The 24,834-nt window shown below is 40.6% G+C and overlaps 1 protein-coding gene across 5 annotated transcripts in view; it reads right to left on the bottom strand.

Annotated features, from left to right (window-relative positions):
- Positions 1-24,834, bottom strand: part of LOC140460761 (amine sulfotransferase-like) — a 121,187-nt gene that overhangs the window by 51,552 nt on the left and 44,801 nt on the right. For all 5 annotated transcript variants that reach the window (XM_072555462.1, XM_072555445.1, XM_072555436.1 and 2 more), the window contains one exon: positions 4,768-4,928. In XM_072555462.1, the coding sequence (XP_072411563.1) occupies positions 4,768-4,909 (142 nt within the window). In that variant the 5' untranslated portion in view covers positions 4,910-4,928. The remainder of the gene's footprint in view (positions 1-4,767; positions 4,929-24,834) is intronic.

Raw genomic sequence — 24,834 nt, 5'->3', positions numbered from 1 at the left:
ATTTCCATTACCCTGCAGTTTCCCATGGCTAATCCATTCAATCTGTACATCCCTGGACATTACAGACAATGTAGCATAGCTAATCCATCTCACCTGCACATCTTTGGATTGTGGGACGAAACAGGAGCACCTGGAGGAAACCCATGCAGACATGGGGAGAACATGCAAACTCCATTGTCATTTTCATTACTGAGGTGGTTGTCAGGTGGTCTGTTTGATTTGCTTCATATTTTTAGATTTTATAGTGTTTTGATACAGCAAAGTGGCTTATTAGGCAATTTCAGAAAGTAGTTAAGGATCAACCATATTTCTGTGAGTGTGAAATCATTTGTATGCCATATCAGGTAAGGACAGTAGATTTCCTTCCTTAAAGGGGTTCAGTGAGCTAGGTGGATTTTCGCTACAATCATTTCATGCTCACCATTAGATTAGCTGGAATCTCTGATTTATTCATTTAATTCCATGACTCTAGGCCATTATCTCAGGCGTCTGGATTATTAGTCCAATAATGATATCACCATGGATGTGGCGAGGGTTTGGAAGGTGCTGTCTGAGGATCTTTGGTGAATTTCTGCAGTGAGTCTTGTAGATCGCACAGACTGCTGCTACTCAGCGTTAACGATGGAGGGAGTGGATGCTTGTGAATGTGGTGCCAATCAAGCGGGCTGCTTTGTTCTGGATGGTGTCAAGCCTGTTGAGAGCTGTTGGGACTGCACTATCCAGGCATGTGGGAGGTATTCTATCACACTACTGACTGGTACTTTGTAGATGGTAGACAGGCTTTCAGGAGGTGAGTTTAATTTGTTTAATCTTGGGGTGGCATGGTGGCTCAGTGGTTAGCACTGTTGCCTCACAGTACCAGGGACCCGAGTTCAATTCCAGCCTTGGGCAACTGTCTGTGTGGAGTTTGCACATTCTCCCCACGTCTGTGTAGGTTTCCACAGTGTTCTGGCTTCCTCCCACAGTCCAAAGATGTGCCAGTCAGGTGAATTGGCCATGCTAAATTGCCCATAGTGTTAGGTGCTTTAGTCAGAGGGAAATGGGTTTGGGTGGGCTACTCTTTGGAGGGTCAGTGTGGACTTGTTGGGCCGAAGGGGCTGTTTCCACACTGTAGGCAATCTAATCTAATCCTTTACATTCCATGACACTGCAATCCTGTTGCTATAAATTCTGTGCTCTATGATTCTGCTCCACAACCACCTGATGAAGAAGCAGCGTTTTGAAAGCTAGTGCCTCCAAATAAACCTGTTGGACTATAACCTGGTGTTGTGTGGATTTTTAACTACTAATTCAATGTGGTTGCATTGCTCAAATAAATTAAGTTTCTGCTTTACAACTAATCTCATTACATCATAGAGAAATTTATAGATGTATGGAATTATTGCACAAAAACAGATCATACATCCCAAACATCCTTAAAATGTCTCCTCCCACCTTCATCTAACCCTATCAGCACAAACTCAATTCCTTTCTCCCTCAGTTTTGTTGAGTATCCAAACAAATGCCTGCAATTTGCCTCAACTTTTTATTTTTATGGCAAATTTCACATTCCACTCTGAATAACAATTCTCCAGATTTTCCTATTGAATTTAAGTGACTACTTATGCTGTACCTCCGAGTTAACTGATTAGAGAATGAACAAATGGCGATATATGAGAAAAGATAATTTTGTAGTGGCTGGGATCTGAAGTCCACTACCTTAACAGCAGGGAATTGGATTATTATCTGAAAAGAGAAAGATTGAGGGAATAAGCAAGGGAGTGGGACTACCTGAGCATCTGTTGCAGTGAGCCACATGGACACAGTGAGCCAAATAGCCACTTTCTGCTGTGTAACCATTTTGACAGTATCTGGAACTCACTGCCTGAAAGAGACTGGAATCTTTGAGATATTTAAGAACTGGATGAGCACTTGAAGAAACACCATAGCAAGCAAGGCTTCAGGCCAAGTGCTGCAAAAGGGTAGTGGAATTCAGAAGAACCTCGATTATCCAAAGGACATGGGCAGGATTTCTTCCGTTCAGTTAATCAAATGCCGGGTAATTGATGTGCGGCTATCTATGTTATCCAGCATCGAACCTTGCGATCTTGTTCGGATGATCCGAAGTTCGGTTAATCGAATGCCAGATAATCGAGGTTCCTCTGGACATGGATGTTTGATGACTGGCAGAGATACAATGGGCCAAAAGGTCTCTTTCTGTGTGTGAAATTCTCTATAACTCTAATATTCTGTGGATACAATTTCTCTCCTTGCTGGTGGTGGTGAGGAGGATGGGGGCGCGGAGAAAGTGCAAATAATGGGGCAGCTTGGCCCCAGAGAAATATGGACCCCTTTCCCATCACTTCAGCAATTTAGCTTTGGGGAAAAAAAGGCTCATGAGCAACCTTCTCCAGCTGCCACCATTTTAGGGCCCTAAGTGGTCAATTAAAAAATTACTTTTGGGCCTAATCCCACCACCAGCATGGTTACCTGCCTTCCCAGCAGGCGAGAGTAGCTTGGGAAGCCTGGGAGACCAGGTTCTCCGGTTGTGAGGGGAGGTGGGGCAGGTCAAAATATTTCAAGCATGGAGACAAGAGGGTGGCCTCAGACATCCTCTCTCCATGACACTTAATCCACAAGCCACCCCAATAAAATATTTCTTTGACAATGATACAGCTCTTCATTGCTGTGCAACCTTGGTCTACATTAACACCCATTAGCTCCCCAAGGCTGAGAGCATCTGATTGACTGGCAGTATCAGGTTGGCTGGGCTCCAGTACTGAGGCTCATGAATTGACAAGAAATACCTAATTGGTGCATGTCCCAGCAGGTTTTTACATTGGTGTGAGTGGAGGTTAATCACAGCCGAATTTCAGAGGTGAGTAACTGCCCTTGACGTCAAGACTGCATATGAGTGTGACATCATGGAGCCCAAGAAAAACTGGGAGCCAATTAGGGAGAACAGTCTCCATTTGTTGGATTCAGACCTAGTACAGAGGATGATGGTTGTCATTGTTGGAGGTCAGTCATCTCAGCTCCCAGGCATCTCTACAGGGTTCCTCAGGCCAACCATCTTTAGCTGCTTTAGAGTCATAGAAATGTTCACCACATAAATATACCCATTGGTTCAATTCGTCCATGTCGGCCAGATATCCTAGATAAATCTAGTCACATTTGCCAGCATTTAGCCCATATCCCTCTATATACCCATCATATACTAATCATATACCCATCCAGATGCCTGTTAAAAAGTTGTCATTGTATCAGCCTCCACCACATCCTTTGGCAGCTCATTCCACACACACACTGCCCTCTGCATGAAAAGGTTGCTCTTTAGGTCCCTTTTAAATCTTTCCCCTCTGACCTGAAACCAGAAGTGCGTACAGTATTCCGAAAGTGATGACATTCCCTCTATCATAAGGTCAGAAGTAGAGATGTTTACTAATGATTGTCCCATTCACAACTCCTCACAAACCGAAGCAGTCCATGACCAAATGCAGCAAGACTTAAGACAATATCCAGGCCTGGTCTGGCAAATGGCAAGTAATATTTTCATCACACAAGGCAGGCAATGATAAGCAAGACAGAATCTAACCATCACTCCTTGTCATTTAAAGGTACTAATATTGCTGAATTCATCACTAATCACATGACCAGAAACTGAACTGGACTAGCCATGTGGTGAAGAATAATGAGCCAGGCATCCTGCACTGAATAACTAATCTCCTGAGTCCCCAAAGCCTATCCAACATTTACAAGGCACAAGTCAGGAACATGATGGACTACTCCCCATTTGCCTAAATGCATGCAGCTCCAACAATACCTGAAAAGCTCAACACAATCTTAAAGAACACAGCCTGCTTGATAAGCGTCACATCATTAACATGTACCAATGACACTCCTCATAGGCTGTGTACCATCTACAAAATGCACTGCAGAATTCACCAAGGCTCCTGAGATAACACCTTTAGCTACCATCTCAAAGGGATAGCAGCAGAGATACATGGGAACATCACAACCTGCAAGTTCTCCTCCAAGCAGGACACTTTTACAACTTGCAAATATAATACTATTTCTTTACTGTTGTTGGGTCAAAGTCCTGGATGTCTGTCTCTAACAGAGTTATGGCTCTGCCTACACCAAATGGACCTCAACAATTCAAGAAGGCAGCTCACCATCATCTTGTCAAGTGCATCTAGGGATGGGCAGTAAACACTGTCACAGTTTGTGCTCCTGCACCCATGATTGAATAATAAAGTCACCTGCTTAATGTCAGAGCGTTTAGTCGCAGCCTGTGATGCTAGTTCCAAGCCCTCATACAAATAGAGGCGTTTCCTCGACATCTACCTCTGTATGATCTTCTTCACAACCTTAAACTTTCTATCAGATCATCCATTATTCTGCCTTCCAGTAATCAGGGAGTTGAACATGGGAACATGCAAAACTCTGAAGCATAACAGTTCACACGAGGAATTTTGATTTAATGATCCAAGGACATAAATCATACAATTAAGCATTGAATTGTGAAGATCGACTCCATGATTGGGAGCATAAGATCAGCTTATAGGAGAAGCAATTTCACTAAACTTCCAAAACCTTTGAATACATTTACAAAACCTCTAACAGGTAACACCAATGCAAATATATGCAGCTCTCCTGGGAAGGAATTAGTTTAAAATTAAATACTTTCAGTAGGTTGTTGGCAGGTTTGTGGCATGTTAAAGAGGAGCAGTGCAAATAATCATCTCTGAGTCTCTATGTATTTGCAGAAACTAACAAGTTTCTTACCAGATTTAGGGTACGTCACAATAAAGACATCTGTATCCTTTATTTCAAAATGTTCCAGTTGTTCTAAATGTTCTTTTGTGTAGATAGTGGAAACAAAGTTACAGCCTTTGTACTGAAAGTAGTAATTGTTTGTCTTGGACATTCTTGCACTGTTGAGAAATCTGCAAAAGGCAAACATGAACAATCTTACCCAGTTTTAAGTTTTTTAAAATGAGGAAAAAAAGGCAATTTGTTTGCACCAGTAAATATAGATTATCACTGAATAACATGGCTATATCCTAATGGAGTATTTTACTACCAATTGCCCCAAGTCACCAGTTTAACAAGCCTATTCCCTAACTGTCCTCAACTTAAGATTGTCAGATGTTCAAATTACCATAGGCAAATCCCAACCTATATCCAGAACCTTACATCCGACAGCACTCTGAAGACTCAATGTTTCTTTAACTCTGTCCTTTTGTACAAACTTTAAAATCACACAACACCAGGTTATAGTCCAGCAGGTTTATATGGAAGCACTAGCTTTCGGAGCGATGCTCCTTCATCAGGTGGTTGTTGAAAGCTAGTGCTTCCAAATAAATCTGTTGGAATTTAACCTGTTGTTGTGTGATTTTTAACTTTGTACACCCCAATCCAACACCGGCATCTCCAAATCTGTCCTTGGATGTGCCTCAGAATATTGGATTTATGCAAGGCTCTGAACCCCAAAATAAGTTAATATTGCTTTTGTTACTGTAGTCAGAACACTATTAAGCAGAATCACTCAGATCAAGCCTACCTTGTTTTCTCATTTTCAGCAACGATTTAAATGTTTTAAAGAGGATATGGACAGATTACTAAATGGATGCAAATTTAGAATATGTTAAAAAAAAACACAAATGGTGTACTGTGTCATAGAGTCATAGAGATGTACAGCATGGAAACAGATTCTTCGGTCCAACGTGTCCATGCTGACCAGATATCTCAACCCAATCTAGTCCCACTACCAGCACCCGGCCCATAAGCCTCCAAACCCTTCTGATTCATTTACCCATCCAGATGCCTTTTAAATTTTGCAACTGTACCAGCCTCCACCACTTCCTCTGGCAGCTCATTCCATACACGTACCACCCTCTGTGTGAAAAAGGTGCCCCTTAAGTCCCTTTTATATCTTTCTCCTCTCACCCTAAACTTATGCTGTCTAGATTTGGACTCACTCAGCCCAGGGAAAAGACTTTGTCTACTTATCCTATCCACGCTCTCATGATTTTATAAACCGCTATAAGGTCACCCCTCAGCCTCCGATGCTCCAGGGAAAATAGCCCCAGCCTATTCAGTGTCTTTCTATAGCTCAAATTCTCCATCCCTGGCAACATCCTCGTAAATCTTTTCTGAAGCCTTTCAAGTTTTGCAAATTCCTTCCGATAAGAAAGAGACCAGAATTGCACGCAATATTCCAAAAGTGGCCTAACCAATGGCCTGTACAGCCGCAACATGACCTCCCAACTCCTGTACTCAGTACACTGACCAATAAAGGAAAACATATCAAACACCTTCTTCATTGTCCTATCTAACTGCAACTCTACTTTCAAGGAGCTATGAACCTGCACTCCCAGGTCTCTTTGTTCAGCAACACTCCCTAGGACTTTACCATTAAGTGTACAAGTCCTGCTAAGATTTGCTTTCCCAAAATGCAGCACCTCGCATTTATCTAAATTACACTCCACCTGCTGCTCCTCAGACCTTTGGCCCATCTGATGAAGACCCATGATTCATACTTGATCAGCTTCTAATCCCTTGGGCAGAATTCCCTGTCAGGGTGGTAAGAAGGGGAAATAATGAGGCAATGTAGTCTTGGAGAGAAACTCACTGCCTTCCTGCAATCTTCATAATTATATTCTGAGAACGAAGGTCCTTGAGTGACTTTCTCAACCTGCCAACAATTATTATTCTTAAGTGATCAATTAATGGCTATTTCAAAGCCTCAACTCACCATCATCCCAATCATCTTATTTCACAGTGAACAAGAAAGATGGCCAGTTTCTCAATGGAAAAACCAAGGGAGAGCTGCTTACTGCCCTAATCTGAGGACAAACAGAGGCACAGCTGGGGAAAAGGAGGATGCCTCTGAAAGCCCTGTTGTTTTCTCTGACCTCCATCTCTCTCTCTGGGTTCAGACTAAACAAAAAATGAGAAATGTCTGCCTAAAGCTTAGAGCACAAATTTATAAAAATTAAGCACATAATGTTAAGTGAAAGTAGGTGTCACAATGACAGCTTCAGTATCATGCGCAAAACTTTTCATGGAAAAATTCAGCAAGCCTGGCATCATCTGTGGGGAGAAAGCAGAGTTATTGTTTCGCTCCAGTGACTTTTCTTCAAAACGCTTCAAAACTGAAGAAGGATCACAAGACCTAAAATATTAATTCTGCTTTCTCTCCACAGATGCTGGCAGACTTGCTGAGATTTTCTAGCAATTTCTGTGTTTGTTTCTGAATTCAAGTATCCACAGTTTTTTGGGTTTTTTTTAGAAAGTTTTCATGTTGCCCAGTCAAGGATTCTTGACTTCACCCAGAGTTCCTGCTGCTTTTATTTCAGTCGAGCATCTAACTCTGGTGACAACAGTAGTTGGGGAGTCTTCTATAATGTCTCAGGGTATGGAGTGTACCAGGAAATCACAACTGTTCCTCAGACTGATTTGGAGATGCCGGTGTTGGACTGGAGTGTAGAAAGTTAAAAATCACACAACACCAGGTTATAATCCAACACGTTTATTTGGAAGCTATAAATTCTGTGTCTTACAATTGTGTACTCCACAACCACCTGATGAAGGAGCGGCACTCCGAAAGCTAATACTTCCAATTAAACCTGTTGGACTATAACCTGGTGTTGTGTGATTTTAACTTTCCTCAGACTGGCCCTGATTGAAGCTCAATGCCATTCTAACCTAACTGATATATGAATGCTGTGAAGTAATAGCATGCAAGACAACTGTTGTTGTGGTTCTGTTCGCCAAGCTGGAAATTTGTGTTGCAGACGTTTCGTCCCCTGTCCAGGTGACATCCTCAGTGCTTGGGAGCCTCCTGTGAATCGCTTCTGTGATCTTTCCTCCAGCATTTATAGTGATTTGTACTTGCCACTTCTGGTTGTCAGTTCCAGCTGTCCGTTGCAGTGGTCGGTATATTGGGTCCAGGTCGATGTGCTTATTGATTGAATCTGTGGATGAGTGCCATGCCTCTAGGAATTCCCTGGCTGTTCGCTGTTTGGCTTGTCCTATAATAGTAGTGCTGTCCTATAATAGTAGTAGACAACACTACTATTTTTGGACAAGCCAAACAGAGAACAGCTAGGGAATTCCTAGAGGCATGGCACTCATCCACAGATTCAATCAATAAGCACATCGACCTGGACCCAATATACCGACCACTGCAACGGACAGCTGGAACTGACAACCAGAAGTGGCAGATTCAAACCACTACAAATTCCGAAGGAAAGATCACAGAAGCACTTCACAGGAGGCTCCCAAGCACTGAGGATGTCACCTAGACAGGGGACGAAACATCTGCAACACAAATTTCCAGCTCGGCGAAAAGAACCTCAACAACGAGCACCCGAGCTACAAATCTTCTCACAAACTTTGAACAGAAGACAACTGTTTTGCAAGCCTTCAACATAATAAATGAGTGTGAATCTAACTGGTTTGTTCTGGTATAGGTTTTAGGCTAACTAATTTCTTTACAAATGCAGAAAACATTTGCTCTTTCTGGCTGGATCACTTGCATTAATTACATTTTATTCTTCAGGTCAATGTGAATGCAGCTCCACTTCCTCAGAAGATACAATTTGTGTCTTGCCATACCTTCACGTGGTCATCCTTCCACCTTTCATCCCTCAACTACTCAGCACATTTTTCTCTTCATGTTGTGAAATTTGAAAAGGTTCAGAAAAGATTTACAAGGATGTTGCCAAGGTTGGAGGACTTGAGCTATAGGGAGAGGCTCAACAGGCTGGGGCTGTTTTCCCTGGAGCATCGGAGGCTGAGGGGTGACCTTGTAGAGGTTTACAAAATTATGAGGGGCGTGGATAGGATAAATAGACAAAGTCTTTTCCCTGGGGCCAAGGAGACCAGAACTAGACGGCATAGGTTTTGGGTGAGAGGGGAAAAATATAAAAGAGACTTACGAAGCAACTTTTTCACACAGAGGGTGGTACGTGTATGGAATGAGCTGCCAGAGGAAGTGGTGGAGGCTGGTACAATTGCAACATTTAAGAGGCATTCGGATGGATATATGAATAGGAAGGGTTTGAAGGGATACAGGACGGGTGCTGGCAGGTGGGACTAGATTGGTTTGGGATATCTGGTCGGCATGGACGGGTTGGACCGAAGGGTCTGTTTCCATGCTGTACATCTCTATGACTTTATGCTATGGGATCAATTCTTCACAGAACAAATATCAGTACTGAAAACTTGCTTGAAAATTGCCTCTGAAAGACAAAAACACTAGTAAGGAGCACCGTTATCTTATTTTCTTCATATTCCTGCTAATATTCTCAAACTCATGTTGGCGGGATATCTATCAGGGAAAGGAAATCTGTGGATTGAACTTTCAGGCAGGAAGAGAAAAAAAATCAAAGGGAAATGAAACAATAATCATGACAATGAGTTTCATTTCTGATTAAAATAGGGCAAATAGGAAGTAAGCAGTTTTGTAGGAACTAGTGAATTGTCTCATGAACTGCCTTAGGGAAGAATGAACTCCACATCACCAGATGGAAAATCATATCACAAAATATGTAAATAATAATTGGAACTAATTTAGACTGAGCTTGAAAGTAACAGGAGGTGATATTAAGTGACTAAATGGAAAAATAAAAGCTCAGGTTCAGTAATCTTGAAAACAAGTAAATGGCTATGATTGTGCTGACAACTGCCATTACTGAATCTACCAAAGCTTGTGGAGTCAGAAGGGAGTCAGTTGATTAATATACCAGCGCTTATTACATTAGGGGCATTTCTAAAATTCTCACCTAACTTAACAATGCTCATTGCTAAAATCCGTTTTTATGATGTGCAGGCCTGGAGTTAGGTCAACAAGACCCACTTCCTATTTTAACCGACAAATTGCTCAGTGGGATGCACTTGGCCTTTTGATGGTCAACATTGACCAATATGATGAAAATTCAAGAGTATCTGACCTCAGACATTCTGGAGTTATTTACTACATAAAGAGCATCTGAAAGCAGCTGGGTGAATACAAGAAGAGCTAATAATGTTTAGCTTCCTGTTATGGAAGAGAGGGTAGGAGCAATGGAGTTAGTTTAGCAAGTCCCAGAGTCATCACAAATTTAAACATGTTATGCAGAATTCCTCAATTTCCTTCTGAGTTCTGAGGAAGGTTCACTCGACCTGAAATGTCAACTCTGATCTCTCTCCACAGATACTGCCAGACCTTTTCCAGCAATTTCTGATTTGGGTCCCCAATTTACCTGTCTTTTAAGACCAGGATAACAAAGCAAGGAGCAGATTTGTGTACTAAACAAGAATTACTAGTACTGTAAAGTCTAGTTACAGATAAATATCATGAACCATCGACATATAACTCTACTAGACAAGACTCTAACCCCTTTATACACCTCTAACAGACACACAAAAGGTATAGGAATTGTGGGTAGACGGGAAAACTGAGAGGACAGCTCAATGTTGTCTGTCTATAAGATTCACTGAGGTGATCCTTTTGCTTGTCCAAATTTCCTGCATAATGATTTCTCTCCTTTCCAGTATTTTCATTGGCCTGCACGAAGCACAGAGCAACTGGTTCACAATCTATAAAGTCTCTGACTTATTAGGGGAAAACCAATAGATTACAGTAAATGGTAAGGGAAATAGATTAGGTTTAAGATGTGCAGTTTAGGTGAACTGGCCATGCTAAACTGCCCATAGCGTAGGTTATTAGTCAGGCGTAAATATATTGTGGTGAAATGGGTTTGGGTGGGTTGCTCTTCAGAGGGTCGGTGTGGACTTGTTGGACTGAAGGGCCTGTTTCCACACTATAGGAATTCTAATTCTAATTCTTTAGGTAGTTTCTACTGCATGAAAAAGCACACAACACCACTTCTCAGATGACTTCTGGCTACATCATTCATATCTACAAGCTGTCCAGCTAATTGGGAAGCAATGGCAATTTGTGTCAGGTAAAAGGCCTTGACAGCGACCAATGGTAGGCTAATACCATTACTTTTTCCTGGCTGAATCTCACTTCTATACATCCCCTGGTGCCCATTCATCTGCAACTAAACCTGTCCCAGTGGTTGAACAAGCAACAGTGTAAATAGCACTTACAAGAAATGCTGGTAGTTTGCTTTTAATACATTCTAGGTCTTTGGTTTTTAAAGCAGTTCCTTTCTCACTTCTGTCATAATCAAAAACACAGTAAATTCGGAAAATATGCTCCTTACAATAGAAATGCAACGCAGACTCTGCTAAATTACAAGAGTTTACTGATCAATTATACGCCTGTATGATTAACACTTTCCAGGCATAATCCCTAGCCCATATTGAGTTAAACTGGTCTCAGTTAAAATGTTCTGATGTAAAGGTTATTAAAAGTTAATGATCCTTATCGAGGAACCCCTGCTGGAAAGGATACGCCAATAGACAGATGAGATCTGAATCAGGTTGTACTGTTTTTCATGATGAGGTAATGCATTTATTTTCATCCTAGATCAGCTTCTTTGCTGTACCAGATCTTTGACCAAAGCATATTCTACCCACTTTGTGCTCATCCTCAACTCCAGTCTAGTTCCTGAAGTTAAAGTTATTGAAATCATTAAGACAGACGCTGGAGCTATTTATGGCAATCTGACCAGCGGACCTTTGAACTTCATCCTCTTCGCTTGTTAATGCCTACTGTCCACAACTGGATTTCTGGCATTCCTGATGTCCAGTGCCAAGGTATGAATATAACAATACTTTATAGATGTCGTACTGCCCAGCTTCAAAGAGGCAATACTCAGCTGTCACAGATGCACCCAACTGACTCTGAAAACAAGCTACCTTATATAAAGTCTACATCACAGGCCAGCATCAACTTTCCTCTTCTACCCATTAAGTTTTGTATTTCTTTCAGTCATTCCTCAATTTGTATTTGTTGTTCTCCTTACCTAGTTTATGATTGTTTCTCACTCCATCCACAGTTAAAGTACCTACAGCCCAGAAAGAAAATATAATTTGGCCCAACAAGGCCATACTCAGGTTTATTTTCCACAGTAGCCTCTTCACACCCTTTATTCTTCTTACCTTATCAGCACAGCCTGTTGTTTCCTTCTCCCCAATTTGTGTAGCCCTCTCTTAAATTCATCTGTGCACGTCATTTCAACTATTCCTAAGGGTAGCAAATTTCACATTCCAACCATTGGCTGCATATGAAGGTTCCTTCTGAATTCACTTTGGCTATCTTATATTTATGATCCTGAGTTCGAGCTTCACTAACAAGAGGTAACATTATCTCTGGTCTGATTTTAACTCTTTTCCTGGCATGTTTCTTTGTTAACTTTAACCTCATCTTTCTCTCACAACTAACAACCAAATGATAGAAAAGGAAATACTCGAGGGGTAATCCAGCCCAGTGTTTTAGTCTTTGTTACAATTGCTGCCACAAGAAGGCACTCAGGTTTTGAGCAGAGTGACAATTAGAATGGGGAGTAGTTTTCCAGACAGGAAGGCCACGAGAATGAGGACCCATTTCCCAGGCAGTTGACCACTAGAGCAGCAACTAGATTACTGGGTAATTTGGCTACTAGAGTGGACACTAAACATCAACTTGACTGAAAAAACATAAAGAATCCTTAACTCTATTGATGTCTAGAACAAAAACAAAACAAGGAAACGATGCTAAACCTTTACAAATCACTGCTTAGGCCTCAGATGTGCTGTGCACAATTCTGGAAGGATGTCAAGGCTTTCAAGAGAATGCATATACGTCATTTACTAGAATGATAAACATTAGTCATGTAGGGAGACTAGAGAACGTCCAAGTGTGTTCCTTGGAATAGTGAAGTTTAAAGAAATAAACAGAAGAACTAGAGTAGAGATTAGATTACTTACAGCGTGGAAACAACAAGTCCACACTAACCTTCCAAAGAGCAACCTACCCAGAGCCATTCCCCTAAATTTACCCCTTCACCTAACACTACAGGCAATTCAGCATGGCCAATTCACCTAACCTGCACATTTTTGGACTGTGGGAGGAAACCAGAGCACCCAGAGAAAACCCACACAGAGAACACGCAAACTCCATACAGACAGTTGCCTGAGGTAGGAATTGAACCCAGGTCTCTGGCACTGTGAGGCAGCAGTGCTAACCACTGTGCCACCCAATCATCTTCTTGAATTGGTTGCATTATATAATTAGATCATGGCTGACCTGTATCTTAGCTCCAACAGGCTGCCCCTGGTTCTGTAACCCTCAATCAATCTCAATTTTACATTTTTAAATTGACACAGCTCTCAACAGCTTTTTGTGGCACAATGTTAAAGATTTCTTCTCACTGACCTGAGGAAGCTCCTTGCCATGTTGACTCTGTGTCAGACAGCTCTAATTATAAAGGTAATGTTCTCTTGTTCCATATTTCCTCACCAGGAGAAACAGTTTCTCTCTAGCCCACAAATTTCATTAATAATCCAAACATCACAATTCGATCTCCCTTTAATCTTTTATATGTAAGGGGTTACAAGCATGATCAATTTTAGCCTTATTAGCTGTGGAATGATACTGCAGATTATAGAACATAGAACCTTACAGCGCAGTACAGGCCCTTCAGCCCCAAATGTTGTGCCGACCTGTGGAACCGATTTGAAGCCTATTTATCCTACACTATTCCATTTCCATTCAAATGTTTATGCAATAACAATTTAAATGCCCTTAAAGTTGGTGAGTGTACTACTTTTACAGACAGTGCGTTCCATGCCCCTACTACTCTCTGAGTAAAGAAACTACCTCTGACATCTGTCACCCCTCAATTTAAAGCCATGCCCCCTTATGCACTGCACCATCGCCATGGCCTGCCTGTCACGTAGTTGCTAGAACTGAACAAAATTCTCCAGATAGCATTTAATGAAAGTTTCCCCATCTCAGAGTTTACTCAGATCAAAGAAGACTCCATTGTTCAACCATGTTCCTCACTGAAGTGCTATGTTGCCAGCAACAAACTAGTATCAGCATGGACATAAATCTACAAAACAAATGGGAAACTATGTTGCCTTCAATACAAAACCAAGAGCATTCCAGCCTGAGGCACTGAAGATACAGATGACCATTGCATGTGGGTTAACACAGAATCTGAGCTCCAGTTCATCATTGATTCCTCTTTCTGAGACACATGAGGAAAGGATAGAGCATTCTCCAAATCTTGGGAGCCTCCTCTCAGGGAAGGCAGACACAGTTGATGAAATTCCTCATCTTTATTTCAATGTGCTGGATCAGCCATCAACCAACTGAGGAAAAGAGGTTGTGAGGAAGAGGATCTCAAACCTGATGCTAAGGTATGGGTTACTGGGCAGCAGTGATGCTTGTCCTCCTATATGCTTCAGTTATACGAACAACTTCTAGTTGGCTCCTCAAATCATGAGAAAAATGCTACTAAAGGTGCCTGTATGAGATCTTCCAAATTAGGTGGCAAGAAGAGGTACCCAATTCAGAGGAACCTCGAATATCCAAATTTTGGATTATCTAAACAAGATCGCAAGTCCCAATGCTTGGCTAAACTATGTTATCCGGCATTCGATTATCCAGCATTCAATTAACCGAACAAAATATTCCCCGCCTGTGTCCTTCGGATAATCAGGGTTCCTCTGTATTGAGGCGTTAATCACTCAAAATCAACTCTGCTGCTAGAATGAGTCATTTTTTGGTGTGATTCCAGGCTCCTGACCCAACTGTTCTACTCAGACCATGTTAAAGAAAGAGACCCCCAGGAGAACAGCAAAATCACTTTAAGGATACCCTCAAAACATCTCTGAAGAGGTCAAACATTCTGACCAAAACATGAAAAGGATCACGAGTAGGCCAATCAACCCCACAATCCTGCCCAGCCATTTAACAAGATCACGGTTGATCCGACTGTTATCACAAAACAACATTGCCACCTATCCTGAACAACATTTCACCATTGTTGCTAAGAATCCATCTTCTTCTATCCTAAAAATATATATGGACTCTGATTCCACAACCTTTTCAAGAAAAGTGTTGCAAAGACTTACAATCCTCTGAGAGAAAATAAAGCCCCTTCTCTGCTTTAACTGGGTAATCCCTTATGTTTAAACACTGATCCCACATTCAAAATTCTCCCATAAGAGAAAATATCCTCTCTGCACCCATCCTGTTAAGACCCTTCAGGATCTTATATATTCCAACCAAGTTATCTCTTATTCTTCAAATATAAACCTAGCCTGTCCAATGTTTTCTCATAAGACAACCTCCCCATTCTAGATAATAGTCTGGTAAACCATTGAAATGGTTCTAATGTATTTGTGTCCTTTCTTAATATGGAGATCAAAGTAATCCAGATAGGATCTCGCCAGTACCTTGTATAACTGAAGCATAAACTGTCTACTTTCATATTCAAAAACATTCTATTATCTTCTCTGATTACTTGTTATAAACCAACCTGTTCTGACTCATGGAATAGGACACCCAAATCGTTCTGCCTCTAAGAGCGCTGCAATCTCCCACCATTTAGATAATATGCTTCCTTTTTATTCTTCTTGCCAAAATAGATAATTTCACATTGCTCACAGTATTCTCCATTTGCCACATAACTGCCCATTCACTTAACCTATTGAAATCTTTTTTAGTCTCTTTATATTCTCTTCACAAGTTACATTCTTATCTTTGTGTCATCAGCAAATTTGATATGCATACTATCCATCCCTTCATTTATTTAAATGGTAAACGATTGAGATCCCAGCATTGATCTCTGTGACATACATCTTGCCAACTTGAAAAAAGGCCCACTTTATGTCTATTTTCTGCATCCTGTTAGCCAGCCAATCTTTTATTCATGCCAGTATTTTATGGTATATGCCATGAGCTTTATATTCCACAGGAACTTTTGACTATGCACTTTATCAAATGTCTGTGCACAGTGAAGTACAGGACATCCACCAGTTCCTTACAGCTCATATTGCATCCTAGATTTTGAAAGAGGAATAATGTTTAGCCAATGTAATGATTGACTCTGCACGTTGAACTCCTCTATATAGCCTCCAATAACTTTATTTAATAACAGCTTCTGACATTTTCCCTATGACAGATGTTAAGCCAACTGGCCTACAATTTCCTGCTTTTGTCTCCCTCTTTTTTGTAAATATAGGAATTACATTTGCTGTCTTTACATTTAAGAGAACCCTAGAATCTAGGGAGTTTTGGAAAATGAAAACCAATACATCAACTCTCTCACTTGCCAGTTCTTTCAAGACTCTAGGATGAATGGTCATTCGATAAACATATGGATGAAAATGGAATGGTGTAGGTTAGATGGACTTCAGATTGTTTTCACAGGTCAGAGCAACATCAAGGGCCAAAGGGCTTGTAGTGTGCTGTAATATTCTATGTTCTATGTATGTTCTAAATCAATTAGGACCCCTGCATTTGTCAGCTCACAGTTTCGACAATGTACTTAGTATCACTTCTCTGGTGTTTGTTATTTTCGAGGGTTCCTCCCTCCCTTACATTTCTTGAATGATAACTGCTTCTGTGATATTCTTTGTATCCTCTGTAGTGAAGACTGATGTGAACTTCCTGTTTGATTCATCTGCCATCACTTTATTTTCCGTCACTAATACTCCAGATTCACTTTCTGCAGGACCAATGTTAACTTTTCTTTTTCAATTCTTTTTCGCAACTCTTATATTTATATTTCTGGATAGTTTTTATATCTTTGGCTAATTTTCTCTCAAATTTTCATTAATCTGTTTATCACTTTTTGATCTTTTTTATATCTTGTCGAATTTTCTGACCTTTCACCTGTCTTTTCACAATTATTTGATTCTCGTTTAAGTTTAATGCTATCCTTAACCTTTCTAGTTAACCACTAGATGGGTTAACAGACCATGATAGCAAGGGATAGAGCTTACAAACCTAACAGTAAATCAACAAATAAGGCTAAAGCTTACAAAACAAATAGAAGGATAAAACTAAAGACCCTGTCTCTCAATGCACATGGCACTTAAAATAAAGCAAATAAACTGAGAGTGCAAATCATATTTATTCATTTCTATTTGCATCTCTCAGTTAATGTGTTTTATTTTAAATGCCATGTACATTGAGATACTTGGTCTTTCGTTTTATCCTTTTATTCGTTTTGTAAGCTTTAGCCTTATTTGTTGATTTACTCTTAGGTGTGTAAGCTCTATCCCTTGTTATCATGGTGGGTTATCCCTTTTAATTTTCTTTTTGTATTTATTCTGTATTTTCTGAAGTACTCATTTACATGGAGCTTATTCAAGGAAAAGCTCCTGAGTGTCCTAGATAAGTATGTACCTGTCAGGCAGGGAGGAAGCTGTAGAGTGCGGGAGCCGTGGTTTATGAAGGAAGTGGAATCTCTTGTCAAGAGGAAGAAGAAGGCTTATGTTAGGATGAGATGTGATGGCTCAGTTAGGGCGCTTGAGGGTTACAAGGTAGCCAGGAAAGACCTAAAGAGAGAGATCAGAAGAGCCAGGAGGAGACATGAGAAGTTGTTGGCGTATAGGATCAGGGTAAACCCTAAGGCTTTCTATAGGTATTTAAGGAATAAAAGAATGACAAGAGTAAAATTAGGGCCAATCAAGGATAGTAGTGGAAAGTTGTGTGTGGAGTCAGAGGAGATAGGGGAAGCACTAAATTAATACTTTTCAACAGTATTCACTCTACAAAACGACCATGTTGTTGAGGAGAATAAAGAGATACAGGCTACTAGACTAGGTGTGGTTGAGGTTCACAAGGAAGAGGTATTAGAAATCCTACAGAGTGTGAAAATAGGTAAGTGCACGGGCTGAATGGGATTTATCCTAGGATCCTCTGGGAAGCCAGGGAGGAGATTGCTGAGCCTTTGGTGTTGATCTTTAAATCGTCATTGTCTACAGGAATAGTGCCAGAAGACTGGAGGATAGCAAATGTGGTTCCTCTGTTCAAGAAGGGGAGTAGAGACAACCCTGGCAATTATAGACCAGTGAGCCTTACTTCAGTTGTTGGTAAAGTGTTGGAAAAGGTTGTAAGTGATAGGATTTATAATCATCTAGAAAATAATAATTTGATTAGGGATAGTCAGCACGGTTTTGTGAAGGGTAGGTCGTGCCTCACAAACCTTATTGAGTTCTTTGAGAAGGTGACCAAACAGGTAGATGAGAGTAAACCAGTTGATGTGGTGTATATGGATTTCAACAAGGCATTCGATAAAGTTCCCCACAGTATGCTATTGTACAAAATGCGGTGGAATGGGATTGTGGGAGATAAAGCAGTTTGGATCAGTAATTGGTTTGCTGAAAGGAGACAGAGGGTGGTGGTTGATGGGAAATGTTCATCCTGGAGTCCAGTTACTAGTGGTGTACCGCAAGGATTAGTGTTGGGTCCACTGTTGTTCGTCATTTTTATAAACGACTTGGATGAGGGTGTAGAAAGGTGGGTTAGTAAATTTGCAGACCACACTAAGGTCGGTGGAGTTGTGGATAGTGACGAAGGTTGTTGTAAGTTACAGAGAGACATAGATAAGCTGCAGAGCTGGGATGAGATATGGCAAATGGAGCTTAATGCGGACAAGTGTGAGATGATTCACTTTGCTCGGAGTAACCGGAATGCAAATGGTAAGATTCTTGGTAGTGCAGATGAGCAGAGAGATCTCGGTGTCTAGGTACACAGATCCTTGAAAGTTGCCACCCAGGTTGACAGTGTTTTAGCTTTTATTAATAGTGGGATCGAGTTCCGGAACCGTGAGGTTATGCTACAGCTGTACAAAACTCTGGTGCGACCGCACTTGGAGTATTGTGCACAGTTCTGGTCACTGCATTATAAGAAGGATGTGGAAGCTTTGGAAAGGGTGCAGAGGAGATTTACTAGGATGTTGCCTGGTATGGACGGAAGGTCTTATGAGGAAAGGCTGAGGCTGTTTTCATTGGAGAGAAGAAGGTTGAGAGGTGACCTAATAGAGACATATAAGGTAATCAGAGGATTAGATAGGGTGGACAGGGAGAGCCTTTTTCCAAGTATGGTGACAGCGAGCATGAGGGGGCATAGCTTTAAATTGAGGGGTGATAGATATAGGACAGATGTCAGAGGTAGTTTCTTTACTCAGAGAGTAGTAAGGGTATGGAATGCTTGGCCTACAATGGTAGTAGATTCGCCAACTTTAAGTAAATTTAAGTTGTCATTGGACAAACATATGGAGGTACATGGAATAGTTTAGGTTAGATGGGCTTCAGATTGGTATGACTGGTCGGCGCAACATCGAGGGCCGAAGGGCCTGTACTGCGCTGTAATGTTCTATGTTCTATATGTCTGCCACTACATCACTATTTTTCTAGCCTTGACCCTAATTTGTTAATAATTTTAGCCAGCTCTGCTTTAAAAGTCCTTATGATTGGCTTTAATTAAGTTTAAATAAATAGTCTCAACCCCACTCCTCACTCCCTCATACTGAACGGAATGTTCAATCATACTATGGTTGCTGCTACCAGAATTGCCTTCACTAAAAATCAATCTTATCTCTTTGCACAAGGCCAGTATAGCCTGCTCTCTGCGTGACTTCAAAACATGGAAATTACCCCCAAAACATTCTACGAACTCGTCTGAGCTATCATCGCTCACCTGATTTTTCCAGCCTATATGTAGACTAAAACTTCTCATGATTATTGGCAAGTCTTTCTGACAAAGATTATTTATTCCTTTATTCTCCACCCTAGCACATGATCATTATTCTGGGATCTGTGCACCAGTCCCACAACTGACTTCTTGCATTTATCATTTATCATTTCTACCCAAACCACATTTGGATTTTCTGAAATTGGTTCATACTACCAATAATTAATTGTGCCACCTATCCATGGTTTTTCTAGCTTTTTATTCTTCCTAAATGGCCTTCACTCTTCGATAGTCAGCTATCAAATCATATTCATTCATCACTATGTGCATTCTCAGTTCATCTGTTTTATTTTAAATCCTATGTGTATTGATATACAGGGTCTATAGTTTTATCCGTTTATTCTTTTTGTAACCTTTAGCCTTATTTGTTGATTTACTCTCAGGTTTGTACTCTCCGTTTAGCATTTCCTGTATTAATGCCTTTCTGTTTTGCCTTGTCTCTACTCTTTGATGCAAGACCTCTTCTCAAATTTGAACCCATGCCCCCACTATTTATTTTAAAACTCTCTTTTCTTCCCAAATTATGAGGTAGGCAAGAACAACAGCCCTGGTGCAATTCAGGTGAAGGTTGTTCCAATGTAGATCCTGCTTTCCCTAGAACCGGTGCCAATGCCTCACAAACCAGAACCCACCTCTCCTGCACCAGTCTTTCTGTCACATATTATCTCTCCACTTTGGTTTGCCCTAAGCTAATTTGCATGCGGCCCAGGTAATAATTCCAAGCTTTGAAGTTCTGCTTCTTAGTTTGGCACCTAGACCTTCACAGTGACTATGCATATATTGATTGAGTTAGATAATTGAGTTAGCCTGCCTGGGTTCAAAGTGAATACTTATTAATAGTGTTCTAAAATCTGAAGGATTTTGTTGGAGAAAAAATGGAGATACTGTTTTCACTGCCAAGAGGACTTGTAACCAGAGGATACAGATTGAAAGTTACAAGTAAAAGAACTAAATAGTACATAAGAGGAATTTGGTTCTTAATTTTTTTGGTTGAAAAATTTACTTTCTAATGGGTTAGTATTTGCTCAGTCTCACCTCTCTCAACCTTATACCAAATTGTAACATAATGTACAACTCAATGTTTAGTTAAGAATTTAGCAAACAAGGTAGAAATGCTGAGATAAACAGACAGAAATGTGAAATATATTAACTATTACAGAAGCATGACTTAAAGGGGAACAGGAATGGCAACTCCACATTCCAGGTTATAGGGTGTTCATATCAGATGGAAAGATACATAAAAAATAAGAGATGTGCAATTTGGGTCGAAGAAACAATTAGCTGCAGATTAGATTATTTACAGTGTGGAAACAGGCCCTTCAGCCCAACAAGTCCACACCGACCCTCCGAACAGCAACTCACCCAGACCCATTTGCCTACATTTACCCCTTCACCCAACACTACGGGCAATTTAGCATGGCCAATTCACCTAACCTGCACATTTTTGGACTGTGGGAGGAAACCAGAGTACCCGGAGGAAACCCATACAGACACAGGGAGAATGTGCAAACTCCACACAGACAGTTGCCTGAGGTGGGAATTAAACCCGGGTCTCTGGCACTGTGAGGCAGCAGTGCTAACCACTGTGCCACCATAGAGCTATGAGGAAGATTGTCAAATGAAGTCATAAGGATTGAGCTAAGGAACAATCAGACTACTGGGAGTTTAGATCCCCAAAAATTTGGAAGGATGTACATAAGCAATACGACAAATCTCTGAGAAGGGTAAAAGCAAAAGGAAGGGAATAGTAGGGAACTGTAACCATGTCAATATTAACTGGGATAGTTATAGTTGAAACAAATTAAGGAACTAGAATTCCTGAAGTACATTCAAAACAATATTTTTGAACAGTATGCAGCGAGTCCAAAATGAAAGAGAATACTTCTGGATTTGATTTTGGCAAGTGAATCTAGATATATGGAAATTGTGGCACTGGGAGAACGTTTTGGTGATTGAGATCATAATTCAGTTAGTTTTAACTTAATTGTGGAAAAGGTTAAAGACAATACACGAGTTAGGGTTTAAATTTGGGTACGGCCAATGTTATTAAAGCTGAGGAGTGATTTAGCATAGGTGGACTGGAAGCGGTTACTCCAAGGTAACTCAGTGTTAGAACAATGGGAGATATTCAAAGTGGAACTTCAAGAGGTTTAGAGTAAACATGTTCTCACAATGAAAAAAGATGGAATTTCCAAATCTTAAGCCCCTTTAGTGTCAAGGGGCTTACAAATTAATTAATGAAAGAGTAGGATCTGTAAAAGACCAAAACTGCTCCACAGATCCCTGAATGTAACAAGATAGGTTGATGAAGCAGTTAACATGATATGTGGAGTACTTAGCTTGATTAGCAGATATACAGAATTTAAAAAGAATGAGATTATGTTAGAACAATATAAAACCTAGTTAGGCCACAACTTATGAACTATATACAGTTCTGGTCATCTCATTACAGAAAGGATGCAAGTGCACCACAGAAAGTGCAAAACAGAATTATGAGGATGTGGCCAGGACTGGAAGTTTGCTGCTATGAGGAAGATTGGGCTGACTGTTGTTCTTGGAATAGAGGAGGCTGAGGGGAGATTTGACTGAGGTATATAAGATTGTGAGGAGTCTGGATAGAGTAGATATAAAGGATCTACTTCCCTTAGCAAAGGCTCAATGACCAGGAAGCACAGATTTAAAGTAATTGCTAGAAAGATTAGAAGGGAGATGGGAAATCATGTTCCACCCAGAAGGTGGTAAAGTTTGGAACTCACTGCTTGAAGGGTAATAGAGAAAGAAAGCCTGTACTCAATGACTATACTATCCCTGAAATCTAGGGATACAAACCAAATGCTGGAAAATGCCATTAGGCTGAACTTTTTTTGACAGAATGGGCTGACTGACCTCATTCTGTGTCATGAATGATTCTACATTTTCTAAATAAATTAATTTATAAAGAGCAGAAATATGCAGGGACAACGGGAGTTGGAAACTGGCAGTACATGAATAGTTCCTTCAGAGAATCAGTGGGGCTGACTTGTGTTCTGTGCTGTAATTATTCGGTGATTTTTAAACAGGAAAATGCATAATCGACAGTCTTTAAATAAAGATTTTAAGAACAGATAATTATTTAAAATTCAGTGAAATGGGTGTGCATACTTCTAATCTTGTCTGATCTGGCTGGAGCCTTGTGGCAGCCTGACCCTATGTGTGATGTAAGCAGCAGAAGCAAAAAGCAACCTGAGGAGATGGGAGCAGGAGTGTGTGAGGATGGCAGGAGACAGGGAGGGAGTAAAGTACAGAGAAAGACCCCACTTTGAGAAACATTGTTCTAGAATACACTAAAGGATGGTCCATGCAGATTCAATAGTAACTTTACAAGGTGAATTAAGTGAAAGGGATACATTTTCTGGACTTTGGAGGTAGGTAAAAGAATGAGACTGATCTGATAGCTCCTTCAAAGAGGCACCATTAGAAAAATGGACTGAAGCTTAAAAACCTTCTCAGAATTTTATAATGATACAGCACAGTATGAAGCCATTCAGGCCATTCTGCCAATGGTATTTCTTTGAAGGAGCTATCAGATCAGTCTCATTCTCTCACGTACCTCCAAAGACCACAAAATCCATCCCTTTTGCATATTTATTTAATTCACCTGAAGTTCAGGTTAGTGTTCCTTCCAAGAGCAGGATGTTCTTAAATAGTTTTACATCAGGAGCTTGATGGGCTGAATGGTCTTCTTTGGGACAGTACAATCCCATGTTATTTTGGGGATGGCAGACATTGCTCAGAGCTAACAACAACGTTCTCATTAACAGCACCTGGGTATTTATTAGTCATTGACTGAAGTCTCTGTGCACTGAGCAGGAGCTTACCTCTATGATGTTACCTATCAGTATTATTTGCACTCGTTTGGTTATGTGGATCTTGCTTCAGAAGCAATGAGATCAAAGGCTCTGAAAGACAGACCAGCTTGTTTTTTGTAAACAAAAGTCTAGGGGCTGTCTGGTGGCAAAATGGCTAGCACTGCTACCTCACGGTACCAGAGACCCAGGTCCGATTCTGGCCTTGGGTAACTACCTGTTCTCCCCATATCTGTGTGGGTTTTCTCAGTAGTCCAGTTTCCTCCCACTGTCCAAAGATATGCAGATTAGGTGTATTAGCCATGTTAAACTGCCCATAGTATACAGAGATCTACAGACTAGGTGGATTAGCCATAGTAAATGTGAAGTTATACAGATGGGGGTAGATCAGGGTAGGATGTGGAGTGTCAGTGCCAGAATTAATAGGCCAAATGTTTACTGTAGGGATTCTAAGATTCAAAATAGATAACTGTTCCAATTTTCTCCTTTTATATAAGAATAAGTAAAACTTTCTGTTACCTAGGAATACAATCGAGATATCAGCACTATCCATTACTGCTGTACTGAAGTTAAAGGCCAGGTTTATGGAAACTCACAATGAGCACATTTAGTTAACCAGAAATATACCCTCAGAGCACTCAAGCCTTTTAACTCCCTTGTTTACTTCTGAAGGAGTTGCTAATTCTGGGCAATCAACTTTGAAAAGAAAGTTGACCAATTTAAATTCTTCCATGAAGAATGACAAAGAGGTCAATGCGATTTAGAAGAAGATGAACAGGAAATAAATATCAAGATCATAAAGTGCATTTTCTTTAATCGTTGCCAATTTCTATATCTAGGTAGTTGCTTAAACATATTTATCAAAAGTTATCAGATTGAGCAGAAAAGTGCATATCTTAACATTTGTCTCTGTCAGTCCAGTTTCTATAGAAATAAGTTACTTGTACAGGACACCAGTCTGATTTTGCTTCTTCTCAAGGTCTTCTGCAAGCAGTTAGAGTTATGGGAATGTTTTCACAAAGTATTATTTTCTCAGTTCCTGAAGTTCGATGTGATATACCAGCATCTGCCTATTGATACATTATACATCAGAAATTACACTCTCTGCTACTTTAGCAGATGCAACGGCCTGCATCTTCCAGAATGATACTGGAACATATAGGATTTAGGTCATAGAGTCGTAGAGATGTACAGCACCGAAACAGACCCTTTGGTCCACCTCAGCCATGCCAACCAGATATCCCAACCCTATCTAGTCCCACCTGCCAGCATCCGCCCCATATCCCTCCAAACCCTTCCTATTCATATACCCGTCCAGATGCCTTTTAAATGTTGCAATTGTATCCACCTCCA

Source organism: Chiloscyllium punctatum, chromosome 3 (assembly GCF_047496795.1).
Source record: "Chiloscyllium punctatum isolate Juve2018m chromosome 3, sChiPun1.3, whole genome shotgun sequence".
Taxonomy (NCBI): domain Eukaryota; kingdom Metazoa; phylum Chordata; class Chondrichthyes; order Orectolobiformes; family Hemiscylliidae; genus Chiloscyllium; species Chiloscyllium punctatum.
Note: the sequence above shows the minus strand (reverse complement) of the source record. Positions and strands in the feature narration are given on the sequence as shown.